The sequence below is a fragment of the Arachis hypogaea genome, chromosome 17 (assembly GCF_003086295.3).
Source record: "Arachis hypogaea cultivar Tifrunner chromosome 17, arahy.Tifrunner.gnm2.J5K5, whole genome shotgun sequence".
NCBI classification, from domain to species: domain Eukaryota; kingdom Viridiplantae; phylum Streptophyta; class Magnoliopsida; order Fabales; family Fabaceae; genus Arachis; species Arachis hypogaea.
This window is the reverse complement of record NC_092052.1, coordinates 104,141,996-104,162,659: the sequence shown is the minus strand read 5'-3', so window position 1 is coordinate 104,162,659 and position 20,664 is coordinate 104,141,996. Positions and strand designations below refer to the sequence as shown.

The 20,664-nt window shown below is 35.9% G+C and overlaps 2 protein-coding genes across 2 annotated transcripts; one reads left to right on the top strand and one right to left on the bottom strand.

Moving 5' to 3' along the window:
* The first annotated feature begins 6,713 nt into the window (after positions 1-6,713).
* On the top strand, positions 6,714-9,941 carry LOC112765307 (amino acid transporter AVT6A-like). The gene is made up of 6 exons (XM_072223080.1): positions 6,714-7,515; positions 7,903-8,055; positions 8,492-8,552; positions 9,274-9,358; positions 9,444-9,490; positions 9,584-9,941. Exons 1-2 carry the CDS (start codon positions 7,086-7,088, stop codon positions 7,980-7,982), a joined length of 510 nt encoding a protein of 169 aa, XP_072079181.1. The 5' UTR covers positions 6,714-7,085; the 3' UTR covers positions 7,983-8,055; positions 8,492-8,552; positions 9,274-9,358; positions 9,444-9,490; positions 9,584-9,941.
* Positions 9,942-14,798: 4,857 nt separating this feature from the next.
* LOC112764483 (uncharacterized) lies at positions 14,799-20,019 on the bottom strand. The gene is made up of 2 exons (XM_025810120.3): positions 18,974-20,019; positions 14,799-15,818 (listed from the first exon to the last, which is right to left on the bottom strand). The coding sequence occupies exons 1-2, from the start codon at positions 19,499-19,501 to the stop codon at positions 15,051-15,053; spliced, it is 1,296 nt and encodes a 431-aa protein (XP_025665905.1). The 5' UTR covers positions 19,502-20,019; the 3' UTR covers positions 14,799-15,050.
* Between the last annotated feature and the right edge of the window lie 645 nt (positions 20,020-20,664).

Sequence of the window (20,664 nt, the reverse complement as noted above, 5' to 3'; positions counted from 1 at the left end):
CAGTATGTCAGCCGAGCTTCCCTGGTCCACCAACGTGCGATAGAGATTGGCGTTGGCTAGTATGATAGTGATGACCATGGGATCGTCATGTCCTGAGATGACGCCAGCTGCGTCCTCTTTGGTGAAGGTGATAGTGGGGAGTTCGGGTGCTCCTTCTCCTCCTTCGACATGATATACTTTCTTCAGATGTCTTTTGCGAGATGATTTGGAGATTCCTCCTCCTGCAAATCCTCCATGTATCATTTGGACATGTCTCTCCGGGGTTCGAGGTGGTCGTTCAGTTCGTCCGACCTCTTCGTCCCTTCTTCTTTTTCTTGGCTCATCTGATTTGTTGGCTAAATACCGATCTAGTCTTCCCTCTCTTACCAATTTTTCTATGATATTCTTTAAATCAAAGCACTCGTTGGTGGGATGTCCGTAGATTCTATGGTATTCGCAGTACTCTGTCTGATTTCCTCCTCCTTTCTTGCTTTTGAGTGGGCGATGTGGAGGTATTTTTTCAGTGTGACATACTTCTCGATAAATGTCTACAAGAGATACCCGAAGAGGGGTGTAATTGTGATACTTCTTGATCTTTTATCCATGTTGATCTTCTTTTTTCTTGGATTCTTTATCCTTATCTCGGGAGGAGTAAGAAAATTCGGGTTTTGAGGTCTCTCCTATTCGAGAGTTTTTCTCCATGTTGATGTATTTCTCTGCTCGTTCTTGCACTTCATTTAGAGATGTGGGATATTTTTTCGATATGGAGTGACTAAAAGGTCCCTCTTATAGGCCATTGATGAGACCCATAATAGCTGCTTCTGTTGGAAGATTTTGTATGTCCAAACATGCCTTGTTGAATCTTTCCATGTAGCTACGAAGACTTTTCCCGATCTCCTTGTTTGATCCCTAGTAGACTTGGGGCGTGTTTAGCTTTATCCTTCTGGATGGAGAATCTGGCTAGAAACTTTTTGGCTAGGTCGTCAAAGCTTGAGATGGACCTGGGAGGTAGATTGTCGAACCATTTAATTGCTATTTTCGTCAAGGTAGTCGGGAAGGCTTTACACCGAGTTGCATCTGAGGCATCGGTGAGATACATTCTATTTCTGAAGTTGCTGAGATGATGGCTGGGATCTGATATGCCATCGTATAAAGTCATGTCGGGTGGTTTGAAGTCTTTTGGAATTTTAGCCTTCATGATCTCTTTAGTGAATGGGTCTTGGTCTTTGTGAGAGCTATCTTCGTGGCTGGATCGAGTAGTTTTAGCTTTGAGATTGGCTTCAAGCTTTAGGAGCTTGTCCTCTAATTCGCGGCGTCACCTAGCTTCCTTTCGTAGGTCTCTCTCGGCTTCTCGCTGATATTCGACCTCTTTTTCAAGTTGTTTCAGGCGGTCCTGAAGTGCCTCCATAGCTCCCGTGTTTGGGGAGCTTTTTTCTTTGTTTGGTTGAGACGTATCATCTAATGTAACCTCCGCATTTTTATGTGGCGTTCTGTTTTCCAAATAAGAGTTGTGATCGTTATCAAGGTTGTCCGCCATGATGATGGAATGACTTCCAGGTTCCCCAGCAACGGCGCCAATATTCCGAGGGTTACCTGAAATTGTAGATCGATCTCGGACGAGATCTTTTGTGCTGGTCGGCGCTGATGTGTCCGACTTGTGGGTGGTGCTGATCCTTCGTCACCGGAGGGTGGTGGTACCTGCAAGGGACTCTGATGCTTAAGTTAGCAAGGGTATTGAGCAGGTTTTTAGTAGAATCAGAGTATGAGTTATACCTGGGTGCTCCAGTATATTTATAATAGTGTGGAATGACCTTTCTGGAGATAAGATAGTTATCTTATCTTATCTTTGAGTGAAGTCATCTTTATCTTTAAGGGAACCGCCCTTATCCTTCTAGGCCTGGGTAGCCTTTGGATTTGGGTCGAGTTCCTTTATTTGGGCCTTCTTTGGGCCTCTATTGTCGATTTGGCCGACCTCTTTAAGAAGAGATCAGGGATTCCGGACTTGGACAGGTCGGTCGCTTTGTCGTTAATCATCCCGGGTTGGACATCTCGACCCAGGGTGTGAACAGGTTCATTATTTTCTTCTACGAACTCAGGAAGGTTAACTGGATGCTCATTGAACACCTCAACTCTCCTCCCATTAGCAATGGCTGCTTCGTACATAGTCACCACATCCATGTCTAGTCTAAGCAACCTCAACCCACCATCCAACTCCTTCCCAGATTCAAGCCAATAAAGCTCGCTCACATCGGTGTACCCTATGTCCTTTACTAAGTCATTCATGAAGAATCTGTTAAGGTGTATCTACATTCACTCGTTCAATCTCTATTTTCTCACCCCAACATATGCCAGTTTCCCATCATCACCCTTTTCAAATTTTCCTCTGTGACTAATGACTAACGTAATGTGGATAGTTACCATCTGCAAACACACATATATAGAAAACAAAACCAATTCACAACCACATCATAGCCACTACAAAGACACCCTAATAAAAAACTTAAATCCACAACCATGAACCGAAAATCCAGAAAAACATGACAGAGAGATCAAAGGTTAGTACTTATCTATGGATGACACCATGCAACTCCAACAGCTGACACGATCCACACAAACAAGCACCCTCTCTTCAACACGGAGATTATCGTCAGCAACGAAGATTTTCTGTGAGTGGAGAAGATGAACAGTTTATTCTTAGGGCTCTACTCTCTGTTCTGTGAAACGCGCGAAGAGGTGTACCTTTGATAACTGTTCAATTCTAATTTCCCTTTTTTAAAAAAAATTAAAATTTTGAAATCCAATTATATTTTTAGATAATTGTAATTATAATTTCCACATGTGAAGCCTCCCAAGCTATGTCACGCCGTGAAATGCCACGTACGTAGCGTTACTAACGGAGTCAACGCCGGAATAAGGTTTGGTTAGTTTTGTCCCACGGATGTCAAGATTGATGGTTACATTTGGTAGTTTATTTCTTTAGTGGGTAGATTTGTCAGCGTTTTCAACTTCCATGGGTAGAAATGGTACTTTACTCTATTTTCTGCATCCTTGTATGTTTATTGGATAATGTGTTTCTGGCACCATCTGTGTCGATGGTTGTGTGAAAAAATGGCAATGATTTTTTGTTGATATTCCTTCATAGTTGTTTGGTGATTCTGCATTCTTTCTCTTATGTTTTGAAAATTTGTTCCTTCTTGCTGTAAATTTGTGTGTTTAAATGTGGGGTTTTGTTCTATGTTGTCCCCAAATAATATCGTTTTGCTCTACGAAAATAGTACCATTTTCATCTTTTGCAACGTGGTTTGCCTACTTAGTTTACAAGAGGGCTTAAAAATCATGAAGTTCTTTTACCTTGTTGGGGATAATCCAACCTCTTGCGGACTTGTTTGAATGTTTGTGTTGTTGTGTCCGTATTTTTGACTTGTTGAAAATTTCCTTTTGTTGTATTATAGGGATAGCTTTATGTCTTGTTCAGTAATACTCAACATGTCATCTAAAATACCTTCTGATCTAGATTGGATAGATACACTTTTCCAATCAATCTTCAGTCTTTGGATGTGGGCTTTTGCCTTTGTTGAAGCTAGTTAGGAGTGGCTTTTAGTGACGTTGGCATGGGCGTTAGTTAACTAACGTTCACAAGCTTGCATGGGTGCCATTGAATTGAAGTTGGTACTAGCGTTGGTGGGCAACGTTTGTTATACAAACGGTACCATAAACGTTGCATGAAAAGCCCTTTTGAACATTGCCACTAACGTTGGGCTCAACGTTGATGGCACCAACGTTCGCTTGGTCACGCGTGCGCATCACCCACACATACGCGTCAAAGCTGGTTTTTTGCCATTTTGCGCGTGTGCGTCGCCCACGCGTGCGTGAGACTTGCCATTTTTCCACTTTCACGCGTACACGTCGCATCAAAATTTTCCAACCTCAATTTAAAATTTTGTCGAACATATTGGTGGTAATGTTGTTTTGCCAATGTTCCTACCAATGTTGGGCACCATTTTTTGTTGCAACATTGCTAGCAACGTTGGTGAGCCACCCCTGGGCCACCAACGTTGCATGCTAGGCTTTGGAGTGTTGGTGACAACATTGGTGAGCCAAACTAGGCCACCAATGTTGCACCTCTTCTTGTGGCAACATTGCTAGCAACGTTGGTGAGCCATTTTGGGCCACCAACGTTGCTTCTCATGCTTAGAACATTTGTGGCAACATTGGTGAGCCAAACTAGGCCACCAACGTTGCTCAACCTCCTCCTTAAGCAACGTTTGAGGCAACGTTGGTGGCACCAACTTTTCCACCAACGTTGGTTCTTTCTCCTACAAGCAATGTTTGAGGCAACGTTAGTAGCACCAACTTTCCCACCAATGTTGCTTCCTTTTTCCTACAGGCAACGTTTGAAGTAACATTGGTGCCACCAACTTTGCCACCAATGTTGTTTTCTCTACTTCTTCCTTGTTCTTCCTCTACTTCTCTTTACCTTTCATCAACCAAACAAATGCATTAAAGCCTTGCCATAATCACAAGATTTTGCATCATTCATAGCATTCAAGTAAATCTTGCATAAATCTCATGAAAATTCACATAATTAACCATGTTTGATTGAATCAAGATATGCATACAATTCTCATCCAAAGCTTACTTATTGCCTAAGAAAGTGCATGAAACCAAATGAAAACTAATGAAAAAGGCTTGTGAAACTAGCCTAAGATGCCTAGGCATCAGTCGGACAACCTTGAATCGACTTGCAGTTGTCGTTTTCACTCCACATCTTTGCATGAAATTTCTCACAGCTTAAGGAATTGCCACCATTAAAAGAGATCAAAGGCTAGCAAGAAAATGCTATAACGAGAGCCTTAGTTTGAAAGGCAACTCGGAAGGCAAAGAAGTTAACACAATCGAGTTAGGAGGAGTTCGAACTCAAGAAGAACTACGACCCCAACCAGAAGGCAAAACGGAGGAGATACAAATCGAAGACCACCCCCAACAAAACAATGAGTATAGGGGCAAACATGGAGGAAAGCTTAAAGAAACAGTGATGAGCGGATATTTTATACGCTTTTTGGCATCATTTTCATATAGTTTTCGTTATGTTTTGTTTAAGTTTTATTAAGTTTTCATAGGTTTTAGTGCAAAATTCACATTTTTGGATTCTACTTTGAGTTTGCGTATTTTATGTTGATTTCAGGTATTTTTTGGCTGAAATTGAGAAGCTTGAGCAAAAGTCTGATTCAGAGAAAAAGAAAGGATTGCAGATGCTATCAGGATCTGACCTCCGTGCACTCAAAGGAGCTTTTCTGGAGCTGCAGAAGTCCAAATGGCGTGCTCTCAATAGCTATGGAAAGCTAATATTCAGAGCTTTCCAAAATTATATAATAGTTCATACTTTGCTTTGGAAATGAAGGCCCAAAACTGGCGTTCAACGCCAACCACCAGTCTCATTCCTGGCGTCCAGTGCCCACAGGGGAGCAGCCGGCGTCCAACGCCCAAAAGGGAGTCCCTAGCCAGCGTTCAACGCCCCTAAGGGGTACTAGCTCGTAGAGACACTTAAAGCTCAGCCCAAATACTCACCAAGTGGGCCCCAGAAGTAGATTTCGCACTACAAGACTAGTTTATCTTAATTTTGTAATTCTTAGTTAGCAGATTAGTATATATAGGAGAAGATCACCCTTGTTTAGGGGTTCCACCAATCTTCTTCCTCCCCCATTTTGTATTTTCAAATATTATGAGTCACTAACCTCCTAAGGTTAAGGTTAGGAGCTCTGCTGAGTTTTATGGATTAATAATATTACTGTTCTAGTTTGATATGTCTAATTTTATTCTCTTATGCATTCTCGTTCTTCATCTCATGAATTAAGGGTGACCCATGACAATCACCCTTGTTCTACATAGGTTCCGTGTGAGTCCTGACCCGGATAGCGTTGAACCAAAGCTAGAGATTGTATTGCGGATTCCAATAGAGTACCTGGGCAACTTTGGATACGTGACATGAAATCCCGTTGACCGTGGGTAAGTGAAGTCTCTGTGGCGTAAGACTAGAGTCAAAGAAGCAACACTTTCTGATCCGGAAGATCTGCCTTATCTGTGGCACCTTGAGTAGGACTGTGAAGAGGAGTGGATTGCTTAGAGCTTCATTTTTGCTACAGTGAGAAACCTAGAGGTGGCTTGATGAGAGGACATGAGTCATCTCAATGTGGTGGATTGCTGTAGTGGAGGAGATTAATTTGATGAGAGGACATGAGTTAATCACTTACGGCTGCCATTGAAGGAATTAGAAAGTTATTGAAGTAAACAGCAAGAAAAGTTAATCCAGAAAGACAAAGCATCTCCGAAGCCTCAACCATTCTCATACCATTGGTTTCTCGTCTATCTAGTAACTTTTTATTTATTTATTATGTTTTATGCATTTTCTGTGACAACTATAATTTCTATCCGCCTGACTAAGATCTGCAAGGTAACCATTGCTTGCTCAAACCAACAATCTCCGTGGGATCGATCCTCACTCACCTGATGTATTACTTGGACGATCCGGTATACTTGCCAGTCTATCTGTGCAAATTCTACGGAGCTAATTTCGTGCACCAAGTTTTTGGCGCCGTTGCCGGGAATTGTTCAGATTTGACAAACTACCGGATTATCTTGTTGCTTAGATTAGATACTTTTTAATTTTCTTTAAGTCTTTTGTTTTCTTTTCAAAAAAATTGCAAAACTTTTTTCAAAGTTTTAATTTAATTCATCTCAAAATCTGTTTGCACTCATGGAGAATATATCACTTGGAAGCTATGAGCAGATGATGAAACGGAGGGAAAGAGAGTGAAGGAGCTTCTTTCAGTCCACTCATGGAGAAGGGATTAAAGGGTTGCTGAAATAACTGCTGACTCATTCATACACACTAACAGTAGAGTTAATTAAGTGATGCTAATACTACCGCGCCCTCACATTCTCGTTTACCTCTTCCCTTCTTCTCTTACCTACCTCGCTCTCGTTCCTAACAGATCAAGTTGTAAAACTCTTATTTGTTTAACCTTTTTTTATTCTTTACAGAGTTACAAAGCTGAAGCTTCTTTGGATTTAAACTTTCCAAAACCTTTAATAATTTGAACCTGAAAATGATGATTGTGAGCACCACACCTAAGACTGAGAGAAAGAAGTTAAGGAAGAACAAGGCAACAGTTAGTGAGAATGCTCCCTTATTGCCTAAGACTCAAGAGAGTGATGCTGGTTTGATGATTTCAATGGAGCTTCATTCTCGGGAGCAGTTTTTCAACTTGTCAACAACAATCATTGGTGCTGGGATCATGGCCTTGCTTGCAACCTTAAGGGAGTTGGGGATGTTGCCTGGCCTCGCCTTCATAGTCTTCATGGCTTTGTTGATTGAGAAGTCAATTGAGTTCTTGATCAGGTTCACCAGGGCAGGAAAAGTTGTTTCCTATGGTGGCCTCATGGGGGATTCATTTGGGAAATATGGGAAAGCACTTGTGCAGCTATGTGTCATAATCAATAACATTGGTGTGCTCATTGTTTACATGATCATAATTGGTATGCTATGCCCTTTCCTTAATTGATTTTGTTATTTGGGTTCATTAAAATATATGATTGTGTTACTAAAAGGATTCAAGTATAAAGGAGCTAAATACGTATGTGTTCTATGACCAAGAATTATGGTGTCGTTTGATCTATTTAGCTGACCTCACCTAGTGGTTAGTGAGATAAGGCTTTTTTGTTGTTGATACATAGGATGGTATGATGTTTTCAGATGTATATAGTTGATTGCACCTAGTGGAACTGGCTATGGTTAATTATTTTTCTGTCATTGTTGTTTTGATGTTAGTTTCTGTTATAGGCTTAGGTTTCACGTATGAGTTTTTGGAGGCAACAGATATAAGGCTTTCTAACTAATTCAATTTTGAATTGGTGATATTGCAGGTGATGTGCTTTCTGGAACATCTGCAAGTGGAGAACATCATTCTGGTATCCTAGAAGGATGGTTTAGTGCACACTGGTGAACTGGGAGGACATTTATTGTCCTATTTACAACACTAGCTATATTTCTTCCACTGAAAAGCTTTAGGTGAATCGGTGAGAGCTTTAGTCCAAGGAAGATTTATCGAGAACACTGGAAATTCTTAGACTTTTTTGCACAAGTTCTTGTTTTTACCACTACAGTTACATGCATATAATTGATAACATGTTATTGCTACAAGGGCTGTTCTTTGCCATCAAATTACTTGTCAAAGTGTTTGTTGGAAGAGTAATGGCAAAATTAGATTTGCATTAAAGCTTAAGATGACTCAGCTTTCTCCCTTGTTTGTTTGTTAGTAGCTTTAGTTTGTTCATGTTTCTAAAATACCTATTTTATGATAGAAAATTATAACTTCTTGAAGAACCTAATCTGTTGGGAACGAGAGCTTGCTTCTAGTTTTCATACAAGGGCTATACATAGCCTGCATCCGATTTATTTATTTTAAATTTTTTAACTCTATGAAGTTATTTTGCTGTTGCATTCATTTTGCAGGACGATTTGGTTTGCCTGGAATCTCATTGCAGCTGGTTATGTCGAACAATCTGTATATGGGGTATGCTCTTACTGTTTTCAGGCTTAAGTTTGTGTGCTATAGAACATTGTTTTCAAATTCTGTTTATTTTAATATAGTACTTAGCTTTTCAAATTCTGTTGCTCAACTTGTGATTGTTTGGAAATATCTATAAAATTGGATCTGAATTGTATAATTCACCTTTCAATAATAGAACAGAGTAGTAGTATTGATCTTTCAAAAAAAAGTTTGTTATTTTGGTTTGTCAAAGTTAAAAAAATAATTTAATTATACATCAGTGCTGCTTTTTTTTTAATTAAGTTTCTAATTTTTCATCCCTTATTCCAAGTCATAAAGGATTATAAGCTCTTCCATCCAAAGATGGATTCGATGATGTTACAAACACCAACCAGTAGATCTTGATTTGATGAGATTACATTGCAAATCAGATTTCCCTCTTATGTGGTTATGTGAGTTTACTTGGTTAGTGTAGTGAGTGGATTTAGTATAACGATTGATATTGGACATAAGGATTCACTAGATAACCAATTGAAAAAGTATCAAGTAGTAATTTCAGGATTTCCATGTTTCTTCTATCCACATATAATTTTGGCTATTTATTAGAAAAGTGATTCTGAATATTTTATCATAGTGGATTCATTTACCACCATTAAAACTTAAATGAATGGAAAGTTAGTTACTTTTTTACTCTCTTATGCTATCACTCTATAATGTTAATTCTTGCTTCCTGAATCATGATTAGGAAGATAGGGCTGATATTACTGCGAATTCTCTTCATTCGGGAACCATTGCCACCAACCTTTTTCGTCATATGGGTGTGGCCAATGGTAACTACTACCACATTCTACTATTTCATAAACTCATAAAGTATGTTGTTGGTTCATTTTCCATCCAATTTTTTGGTTCATGCAGGTATAGTTAATGCAATTGGGAGACTTGTGCTTAAAATTGTCCAGCAGGTATGACACATGACATCATATATATGGTTATTTAGCATACAAGATAGTTGAAACATTCATCATGTTGAATATGAGATTTCGCCTGCTATGTAGGGAGTTAGTGGCAAATACTTCTCTGATAGCAATATGTCCAAAATCATCTCCCACGGAACTGATGCTAATTTGGCTAAGAAACTCTGGGATTTCAGTATGAATTTGATCAAGTAGATTGCCATGCTCACAAGGACATCATACCTACATCCTAAGCGAATCAAAGACATCGGCATTATGAACAAAGTTACATTATAGTATTATACTTGTATTCTAATCGTACATTTCACAAACATGAGTTTTAAGCTTCGAACTTGATGGGGATACCAATTTAGTACTATTTTGTTTGGATAAATTAATTTTTGTATTTTCAATTTTTTGTTGATATATTATTTTTATTGGAGTGACAGATTGAGTTACCCCTGCATTTCAAGATGGTCCTACTCCTAATTAGAAACTTACTTTATTATGTTATTATGCACATAAACAAATCTGAAAATTAAGTTTTAATGGTGGTAAATGTGAAATTAGTAAAAAATTATAATTAAAATCAAGAACAACGACCGATTTAGTGACCGATTTAGATTTTTAGTTCAAGAGTTAGCGACCAATTTAGTGACCTATTTTAGATTTTCAAATCAGCTATTGGCGACCGATTTAGCGACGGAAAATTTGGTCACCATTTAGCGACCGATACTCTTTGGTGAGGGCTTGGTGGCCTTGCTCAAAAATCGGTCGCTAAAATCGGTCGCTAATGGTTAGAGACCGAAGTTAGTCGCTATTTTCTGATTAGCGACCAAGGTTTTAGCGACCACCAGAATTAGTCGCTAAATCGGTCGCCAAATTGGTCGCCAAATCGTTCGCTATTCCAGTAATTTCTTGTAGTGCTCCTCAAGAGAAACTTGAATAGGTGGCACCTCGGCATATCAACTCAGACACAGCCACACAAAGGGATCTGGACCTCACGTTCAAGCCCAAATCAACGTTTCGGATAACCCTCGTAACGGTTACAATCAAGGTTCTGAAAATTAGACCGGACCGGCTGGTTCAACTGGGTTAACTGGAAACCGGTCAGATAGCCAATCCGGTTCACCTATAAAACCACCCTACAAAAAATCGGAAAAAAACCGATCAAACCGACAGTTAATCGGTGAATCGACTGAACCGGCAGGGTTTCAGCGAGTCCCGGTTTTCCCCCAAGCCACAAAACGGCGTCGTTTTGGCGCTGGGTAAAAAAAAAGAAGGGAAAAAATGGGCTGAGGTAAAAAGAACGTTGCTGGAGCCACTTTCTTGGGTTTCCTCTTCGAAGAGGAGTATTCACCCCAACCCTAAATTTCTCTTCAACCTTCTTCCACACAAATGCCACCATCACCTCCACCAAACGCCAGAGTGAAGCTCACCGTCGCGGATCGAGGCAGCTCTCGAGGGTCGAAGTGGCACCATCACCGAAGCGTTGGCGTCGTCTGGTCGTCAGCTTAGCGTCGTCGTGGTCATTGTCTGCTTGTCGTCGTCACTGAAGCGTTGGTCATCGTCTGGCTCAGACCTTTTGTGTTCTCCGCCTCTCTCGCGGTGAGTGCTTCACTGTTTTTTTTTTTTTCAATTAATTTTGTGTATTTGGTGTTGGTGACAAAACTGTATAAATTGGACAGATTTGAGTTCATGGGTTTTTATTTTTTCAATTAAGTCTTTATTCAATGAAGAATATAGGCCAGATTCGAGTTCACAAATTCAGATGCAGAGTTCTTCTGAATTCTTATTCTATTGAGTTCTTCTGAGTTCTTCTAAGTTCAATTTTAGAATTTTGCTATATAAATTAAAATTCTACTCTGTTGAATTTTTATTTGAATTTTGGTATTTTGAATTTTGCTATATAAATTTAATTCTGCTCTGTTGAATTCGGCTATATTGAGTTTTGGTGAATTAACTGGATGAATTGCTGAATTTAATTATGTTGAATGTCGTATGAATTGATATATTTGTCTGGATTTTAGATTTTGGATTTCTGTCATTTTGAATTTAGATGGAACAGCCACAAAATAATCAACAATCACAGCATAATGTTTGTTCAATGTTTCTTTTGGTTGCAAAATATATTGTGTTTGTCATTTATGTGTGTTTTGATCTTCTTTAGTTATAAAATTTGATATTTGAAGTTGTTTATGACCTTTTAATGATAAATTATAGATAATTTATTTTGTAAAATTGTTAAATTTTAAATTTTATTAGTTTAGAATTATTATTTTTTTTACCAAAGATAGGAGACTCGAACCCGCAACCTCTTAATTGAGTATGGAAAGACTATGCCATTTGAGCTATTACTCGTTGGCTAGTTTAGAAATTATTGAATTTAAATTTTTAAAATTATGTATTGAATTTTTTATAATTTTTCTATATTTAATTAAACCAATTCAACCCCAATTGAACCATTAAACTATTGAATCAGTTACTCAACCGGTTCGATAACCGGTCCAATTATCGCAACTTTGGTTACAATTCACGAGACTTAGTGTTTAAAAAAATAACTGCAATTCCTTTTAATTTTAAATTTAGAATGAATCTAATCATAGTAATTGAAATTGAACTGAATTAAAAAATAATTTTAAATTAATTTTTTTAAATAAAATTATATTAAATTAAAAATTAAATTGATATGATTTAAAAATAATAAAAAATTATACTAATTTTAATTTGATCTAAAAAATATATATTTACTTCGTTGTGAATGTAAATGAGATAATAATGCATATATTTTTCATATAAACTTAATATGTTTTGATTTCTAAACTGCATATATATATAACCTAAAAATCGTGCCTTATATATATTATTAAATAAAATATTTAATTTATTTATTAAAAAAATTATTCAAAAAATAACATAAAATAAAATATTTTTTTTAAATAAAAATAAAATTTATTATCTATTATATATATAACACAAGTTGAAAGAAATTTAATGTATAAATACTTTAGAATATAATGAAATTAAAGTATATATACAAATCCATCATATAGATCTCTCAAATTTTAATTTGACCGAACTGATTTTTCTTCGAATCTCCTATCTTGTTTAATTATTGAAGTTTACGGTGAACATTACCAAAAATAAATTAAACATGATATACAGTTACATGTAAAAAAAAAAGTTGATAATTAACTTAATTATTTTTTAAAATTTTAAAATAATTTAATTCACCTATAAAATTTAGTAGTACAATTTAAATATTATAGAAATGAATATGGATAACAGTATTGGAAAGAAACGAGTTGCTGCGTGGTATGAATATATTTTGCCACCTAAATAAGAAGAGATACCTGTCTAAATCACAAGGTGAGATGAATGCATATGTGTACAACATAAAAGAAACAATAGCAAAACTGATTGTGTGAAATAAAGCAGCAGCATAAGGAGATAATTCAATAACAGCATTGAATCTTAATAGAAAAAGAGGAGTCAGAAAAAAATCGTGACAAGAACCCAAATTTCAAAGAAAGAGACAAGTCAATATATAACAGCGTTAAATATTAATTCACATATAAAATTTAGAAGTCTCATAATATATCTATAGAAATGGATATATACAATAATGGAAGAACTAATATAATTAACATAACGTTTTGCGTGGCATGAACCTATTTTGCCACGGAAACAAGAAGAGACACTCGTTTGATTCACAAGGTGAGACAAAGACGTATAAATATACAAATACAACATAAAAGAGCCGGAATACAAGAAGAAGAAGAAGAAGGCAGGTGAATAGCAACGTTGAATATTAATATGGAAAAACAGGAGTCAAAGAAAAAACTCGCAGATGGACCCCAAATTTCAAGGATGGAGCCGGTTACACATGGTGCCTATGGTGGTGGAATGTACGGAACAGAAAAGGACCAACAAGAAGAAGAAGAAAAAGATAATCAGCAACAAACAAAGGCACCGGCAAGCGAGAGCCAAAGTGCTGATGGTCCCGTTGATAAAAATGTCATAAAATTCAAGCACCATCCTCCTTCTACTGGAGATCGAGATATAGACATTACTGGCCAATCTTATATCCAATAACTTACTCATGTAAAATCATAATTATCATACTAGTACCAGTATTACAATTAATACATCTCCCTCCCTTATTTCCCTTTTCTGCCTAGTGCAATAGCCAACAATATCAGCGTAACACATGTAGTCATGTACATATAGATAATTATAAGAAGTTTCATGTATGATATAAATTATCTCTTCTTTTTATCCTATTTTTCCTTTTATCCGATGATACTAATATGAGTACGCACCTTTGTACAATCGTACTTAATACTTGACAAAATAAAATGGAAGAAGAAGTAATAGAATGCTTACCGTTATTATGATTCAAACAAGCCAAGAAAAATCAAAATAAACACAAATCAATTATTTGAAAATCAGGATCACTATCTTTACTAATTCGGGCATGAACAAAATTTTGTGCGCTAAAGAAAACACCAACGCAGTCATTAAGAGCATTAACTTGAACAATACGTTCCCGAAAAATTCAAATCCTTACCATAATGTTGTAATTTAGAAAAATAACCTAATCAAACCTAACTACAAATTCTACACACAAACATCGAGTTACAAGCAGAATTTTTTTACAAGCAAAATAAAATTCATCATGTAAGCATATTTATTATCCAATTTTATCCGCAGTGGAAGATAGTGCCATTGTAGTAAACAGGGTCGAGCAGTTTGCCATTAACCTCAAAAATGAGGTGGAGGCAGAACTGGACCACAAGGATGGTTGCTGCCGCGAGAGAGAAGGTCGAGCCACTCACCAGAACACGTAACCAAAACGACAACGGCAGGGCTTGAACTGCGACACCAACGGATGAGATGGAGATCCGCGATGGGAAAAGGCCGGCGTGAGGGAGGAGAGGCGTGTTCCACAAGCTGAAACGCGCATGTAAGAGAAGCCGGTTGACTGCGGCAAAATCTACACTCCAATGGGGACTGGATGTTCGGTTGAGAATGGATGGATCGGGAGCTGAAAGGTGATGAGGGAGATGCAATGTCAGTTGGCAACACTGTGGTGGGATGATTATCGGAGCTCGCGAGGAAGAGGATGAGAGGTGTGCCGTGGTTCACAAAGAAGGAATTAGATAAAATTTAATACAAGGATTAGATGGTTAAAATTAAAGTGAAACCGAAAAATTTTACTATAGTAGAATAAAAAAGTGAATTTATTTTTTATTTTAACTTCAATTGGACTAAATAAACAGTTTATTATATACATTGTATAAATACCCTTGCGAAATTCAAATAAAAAACATACGACCGCTTATCTATTTACAATGGATCATTAAAACATGCATCTACAATAACAGTATAGAAATTCACTGTATATACCACATTGTCTTTTTTTTGGTGACTATATACCACATTGTCTATTCCTTGATAGTGTATCCGATTCTAAAAAATTGATAAAAGTAATAATTCTACTAAATTGTGAATGGAGCTATAACTATGAAAGTAGAAAAAAAAAAAGGAAAAATAGCTGTTTTAAGTTCTAATCCAAACCCAATTTACAAATCTGTATAACCGAAGGGGCATCCCAAATGGCAGTTCGTTTTTTAAATTTTAAGAAACTTTCGACGCACTCTTCCAAATCCATAGATCGAACTCTCTTTCGTTCACCAGCAAGTTTCTTTCCAACAACACGATCAAATATCTTTTCCCAACCAGCCTCCCATCTATCATGGGCATCGCACAGCTCAAGGGCCCCATGGGCCCAATGGGTCCAACTCCACTGCTTGTCCAGTGACTCCATCACACTCTCCACGCACTTCCCCTGGCACACGGGACTACACGGCCTGCATTTTGCCCCACTCAACGGGCCTGGGCTGAAAAGCGCAGCCACTGGCACGCCGTATCGGGCCGGAGGAAAATCGTACCTACGGTCCGAAACAATGCAAAAGGGGAGAAGCTTGGTGAGATGGGCCACCTTTTGGGTAGTTAGTTGGGCTTTGAAGGCCGACTCTGAGTTGAGGTTGTTGAATCCGGCAGAGTCGAGTTTTGGAATGAGGGAAAGCCTAGACAATGCGACGGTTGAGGTTTTAATATCGCCGGCGCCGAAACGGTCGTTGAGGCCGCCGTACGAGGATCCAACTGGAACGAGGTACTTGCCTCTTACAAAGTTTTCAGGGCCAAGGGGTTTGTTCCAGTACCCATCAACTCTTGTTCGAACTACCCAATCGTAGGTGAAATTGTTCTTCTCTTGATATGATTTTATCATCTTTAAGCATCCTTCCACCAAGTTGAAATATTGAAGAAGCCCCTGCCGAAACATATTGAAAACACCAATTATTTGCACGTTAGCCCTAAAGTATTGACAAGTAGTGGAACAAAAATTCACATTATTTTATTTTTTGTGTCGACTAATTAACTAAGAAAAGATGCCAGTACCATTAGATCCACAAACGGCCTTTTCAAAAGTAATTTAATCATGTCATATGATTAATCCTAACATCTATACTAGATTAAAGCCCAAGAGAACATATTTTAAGCCATGATCTGTTTCTGTTCTTAGTAAGCGAAGTATGGTTTAGCATTCTAACTTTATTTACTGATCCAGCATTAAGAAATTCACCTAATAATGATTAAAGAAAATATATTCCTGATTAGATATTTATTTTAAACTTATGATATTATATTATATAAAATTAGAGTAGGAACCGGTGATATTCGGAAGAGAAGGAAAATATAGGGGAAGCTCAATATGGAACCCCAAGCTGCTGAATGAGATGTAGATAATTTTTCTCAAAATTATATCAACATCATAGGACGAGATAATAATACAACTCCGGCATAAGAAAGCTATGGTACACTTGCCAATAATTCAGCTTGCTGTCCCTACACACACACACTCTCTCGTAGGCTCATAGCTTGTTTCAACTCCTAAATAATAAGTCCAGGTATACAGGTCATTAGAAATAAATAGAAGGCTCTTATTGCCTTATTGGACAGTTTGAAATAATAAAAAAAGATGAATGTTTTAATAGTTATAACTTAAAATAAAATAAGCAATATGAAGCTTTTCTAACAGCTAGAGTTATGTTTGTGTAACGAATAAAATAAAATAGTACTGCAACGTTTGAAATGGACCGCTTCCCACAAAATAAGAAAGAATAAAAAGAATATCTGCTATTCGATCACGGAGGAGGTTAACGCAGGCTAAGACACTAGGAGCCATTATTGATGACGTTATGAAATAAAAATCTTTTAATTCGTTGGGACTTTAGACGTAGAATTGTTGAATTGCAAGTGGAAACAAGCTATGGTTGTTTGGTGATGACCTAATAAGCACTACAAGGAACGTTCTTTTTATTTTTTTTCCCTTTTTTTTTTTTGGAATAGATGAACGTTCATTTTATGGCTTATTGTAACTTCAAGAGACCAAGTAAATTAAATGAGAGGCAAATTTCACTGCCGGGCAAACTCAACAAAATAATGCTGGAACAAATTATTCAACAGAAAATGTGAAGAATAATCTAATCTAGACAGAATTAGAAAACAAAAATGGAAGAGAAATTAAAGAAAATATCTATCTAAAAAAGTTGTAACCAATATGAGAGAGAAAAATGAATACTTAAATAGTATATTATTTAGGTAAGAGATCATTTGAAAGAATTAATTTGTATTTATTAGTCAAAGGGAAAAGGTTTATATATATAGATATATTACCAATTTTATATCATGGTCATATTAATACAAATATTGACTACAGCGATTAAGGAAAACAAAATTAAAATAAAAGTGAAGTAATGTTAAATAAGGAGTGCATTTTTTTCCTAACTAAAAAGAAATTTGTTAACACCCGGGACGGTTTGCCATATGCCATCCAATTTAGACAAAAAAAAAAAAAAATACCATTCCATTTATAAAATATTGTTAGCCGCCTTTCACGTACTTAATTGGATAAATAGAGAGTTTAAGAGCACCTCCAATGATGAGTTCTTCTTTTGATTTTTTTCTGACATATAGGAACTCTAACCATTGGAGGAGAGAAGGAGTGAATTCCCGTACAAGGATCAAGGTAAAGGAGTCCCTCTAAGCGGGGACTCAAATTAACCAATAATAACTTGCTAAATGGCAAGTTATTATAAAAAAATAATAATATAAAATCTAAAATAATTAAATAATTAAATAATAATTAAATTAGTAATAATTATAATAAAAATTATATTAAATAATTAATTAGATTAAATAATTAAGTTTTTATTTAATTAATAATTTATATTAATTATTTATATTATAATTAATATTGAATATTATTTATATTATTATATTAAATTATAATTAATTAAATTTACTTACATTAAAAAATAAATTTAATTTTTATACCTTATAAAATAATGTTTAGTTGAGTTGGTTATTTTTATTTTTAAAATTTAAAATGCTAATGATATTATTAAAATTAGCAGTTGTAAACACAAAACTATAAATTAGTATAATCTCGAATTATATATTGTGTATTATTATTATTATATATGAATTTATTTAATATTAATATCTTTTAATAATGAATTATTTTTAAATTTATAAATTTAAATAATATTATTGAAAAAATTAATTATATTAATTTTAAGTATTTTAATTAATTAATTAAGTAGGACCACAATAAAGACTAAAGTTAGTTCTTCCTAATGGAGAAGAGAAAGATGCTTTGAGTTCATATTTATTGTTTATGACGTAAAAGCTGATGTGGAGTTACTTTTTATGACAGGTGGGTCATAAACAGAAATTGGGATGAGTTCTCTACTCGAGATGGTCTAATAAAAAGTTTAATTTTCATGTACTTAATTAGATATTAGCTTTAGAAGAGATTTGCATTGACTATTATTGGCTAACAATGGATAGAAATTAAATTCCTATTAAAAGTGGTTTATCAAAATAATAATAGTGATTCCAAACTTTCCTACCACCACTTTCCGTAATATTTTTCTCTTCTCTCTATTATTGAAAAATATTCTGTCCCCCTCAAGAATGACGATTGAAGTCGAAAGCTGCTTTTTAGCATCCGTAGTAATAGACTTTGGAAGATGATAGGAAGAAGAAAAGAATGAATTAATTTTTCAAACAAAACAAATTTTAATAATAAAAATAAGAAATTTGCATTTTTCTATTTGGTTAGGTGATGATGAGAAAGGGTATCTGGAAAGAAAAGAATTCAATCGACACTGCAAAAAAGAAAATCCACTGAGGTGGAAAACCAAAAAAAACTCTCCCTAAAGAAAAGTGCTAAATCAAAAGAAAGGATAATCAAACGCATACATGGAAGAAGTGTACGTATTATTGTAGTATATTAATTCAGAAATATAATACTAATACTCCAAAATTACGAAGCTGCTGAATTATTATTATTATTATCATTATTATTATTATTATTATTATTGAAAAGAAAAAATGAGAGAAAAAGAATAGGCATGAAACCTGGACACCGTTAGGCGAGTTCATGGAGGAGAGGACTCGGACGTAGGAATCGTTCTCGGGCAATGGCCGAGGCTGGAAGATTCTAACGGCGGCGATTTTAGGCGCGGAATTCAACAGCGAGAACTTGTACGTGTCTGAATCCAACGGACTATGCAAGAACAGATCGGAATTCGGGTACTCCTTCAGAATCATCTCTATTATGGACGGTCCTGTGAGTTCGAACCTTCTAGCACCTCCAACCAAACACACCGCCATTCTTGATCGCAACAACTCCTCCTTCGAAGGCGAAGGAGGAGAATCGTCGTCCATTATGGCGGTGGTGGTGGTTCCCAAAGGGAACCTGATACTCATAAAGTGGCGGACCGGGTAAAAGGCGGAAAAGTTTGTTAAAGTGGTTGGGTTGGGAAAAGAAACGAACATGAAAAATAAAGAAAGGGGTAGTGCCATTATTAACACAAGGAAACGCCAATCAAGATTCCAACCCAGTTTCGTAAAGGGCATGGAAATTTTCCTCGGGCTCCGCAGCATCTTTTTCTCTTTCTTTTTCGGTTATGGGTTCTCTCTAACTAACTGATTTGGTTTTAGGTACGGTTATCACGGTTACTACTACTGGTAGTTTGGTTTTTTGGTGATGATGATGCGCTTCTCCTTCTTCTTCCCCTGTTAATTGCTCGGTTCATCACGTGGTGTGCAATGGATGCGATGAAATGAAAAGAAGGAAGCTAGAGAGAAAATGGAAGGAGCATGTTTACACTTATCAACATGGCTGTTACCACACGCATATTTGGCTGGCTGGCTTTGATGACCTACCATCTCAGACTTAGAATCAGAAAGGAAGAATGAAAGAAAAATGGAATTGAATTTTCAATTTTGATTTAGTCATCGTCGTTCAGCAGCTTGTTCCCAGTTGCGCAGACATTTTTATTGTTTTTGTAGAAATAGCAATAATATTATTATTTTAAATTAATATTCAACCCGTAATAATTTATATTTATATTTATAAAAATTTGTATTTTATAATTTATACAAATAAAATATATAATTTATATTTATATTTATTAATATTATATTGACTAAATATTAATAAAAATTATTAAAAGTGTTGACCTTCAAAATTTTTAGATGGGAAAAAATCTCTATATTAAACCCCAATATTAACAAAGATTATTAGCTATATTATAAATAGGGTTCAATTTTAATGTGTGTAAAGAGCTTTATATTATACCGTTATTCTATCATATCTATGTGTTTAAATTATTATTACATAATAAATTAAAAATTTATTATTTTTATTAATATAATAATACACAAATAACGCGTAAAAATTAAATTAGTCTAAAATGTTATTTGTAAAAATTGTCTATTCTCAAATTGTGCCAATTATTATAGTCGTATCCAATTAAATGCTTAATGATTGATTTTGTTTGATAATTTCTTTTTGTTTACGGAATTATTTCAATAATTTTCTTGAAGTAATAATAACAAATAATAACTGAGATCATCATACCCTCTTCATTGGGGAATAGTTTAAGACTTTCTGGCCTCCTATAAGCTAAGGTCGTCTCCCCTCCCAAATAGTAATTAGAATTTAGAAATCAAAGCAAAAGTGGAGTTATCAGATTAGGCATGAGTTTAACACCTAATAGATTTTCGAAATGGAAAAGAGAGATAAGCTTTTGTTATTATGCCAC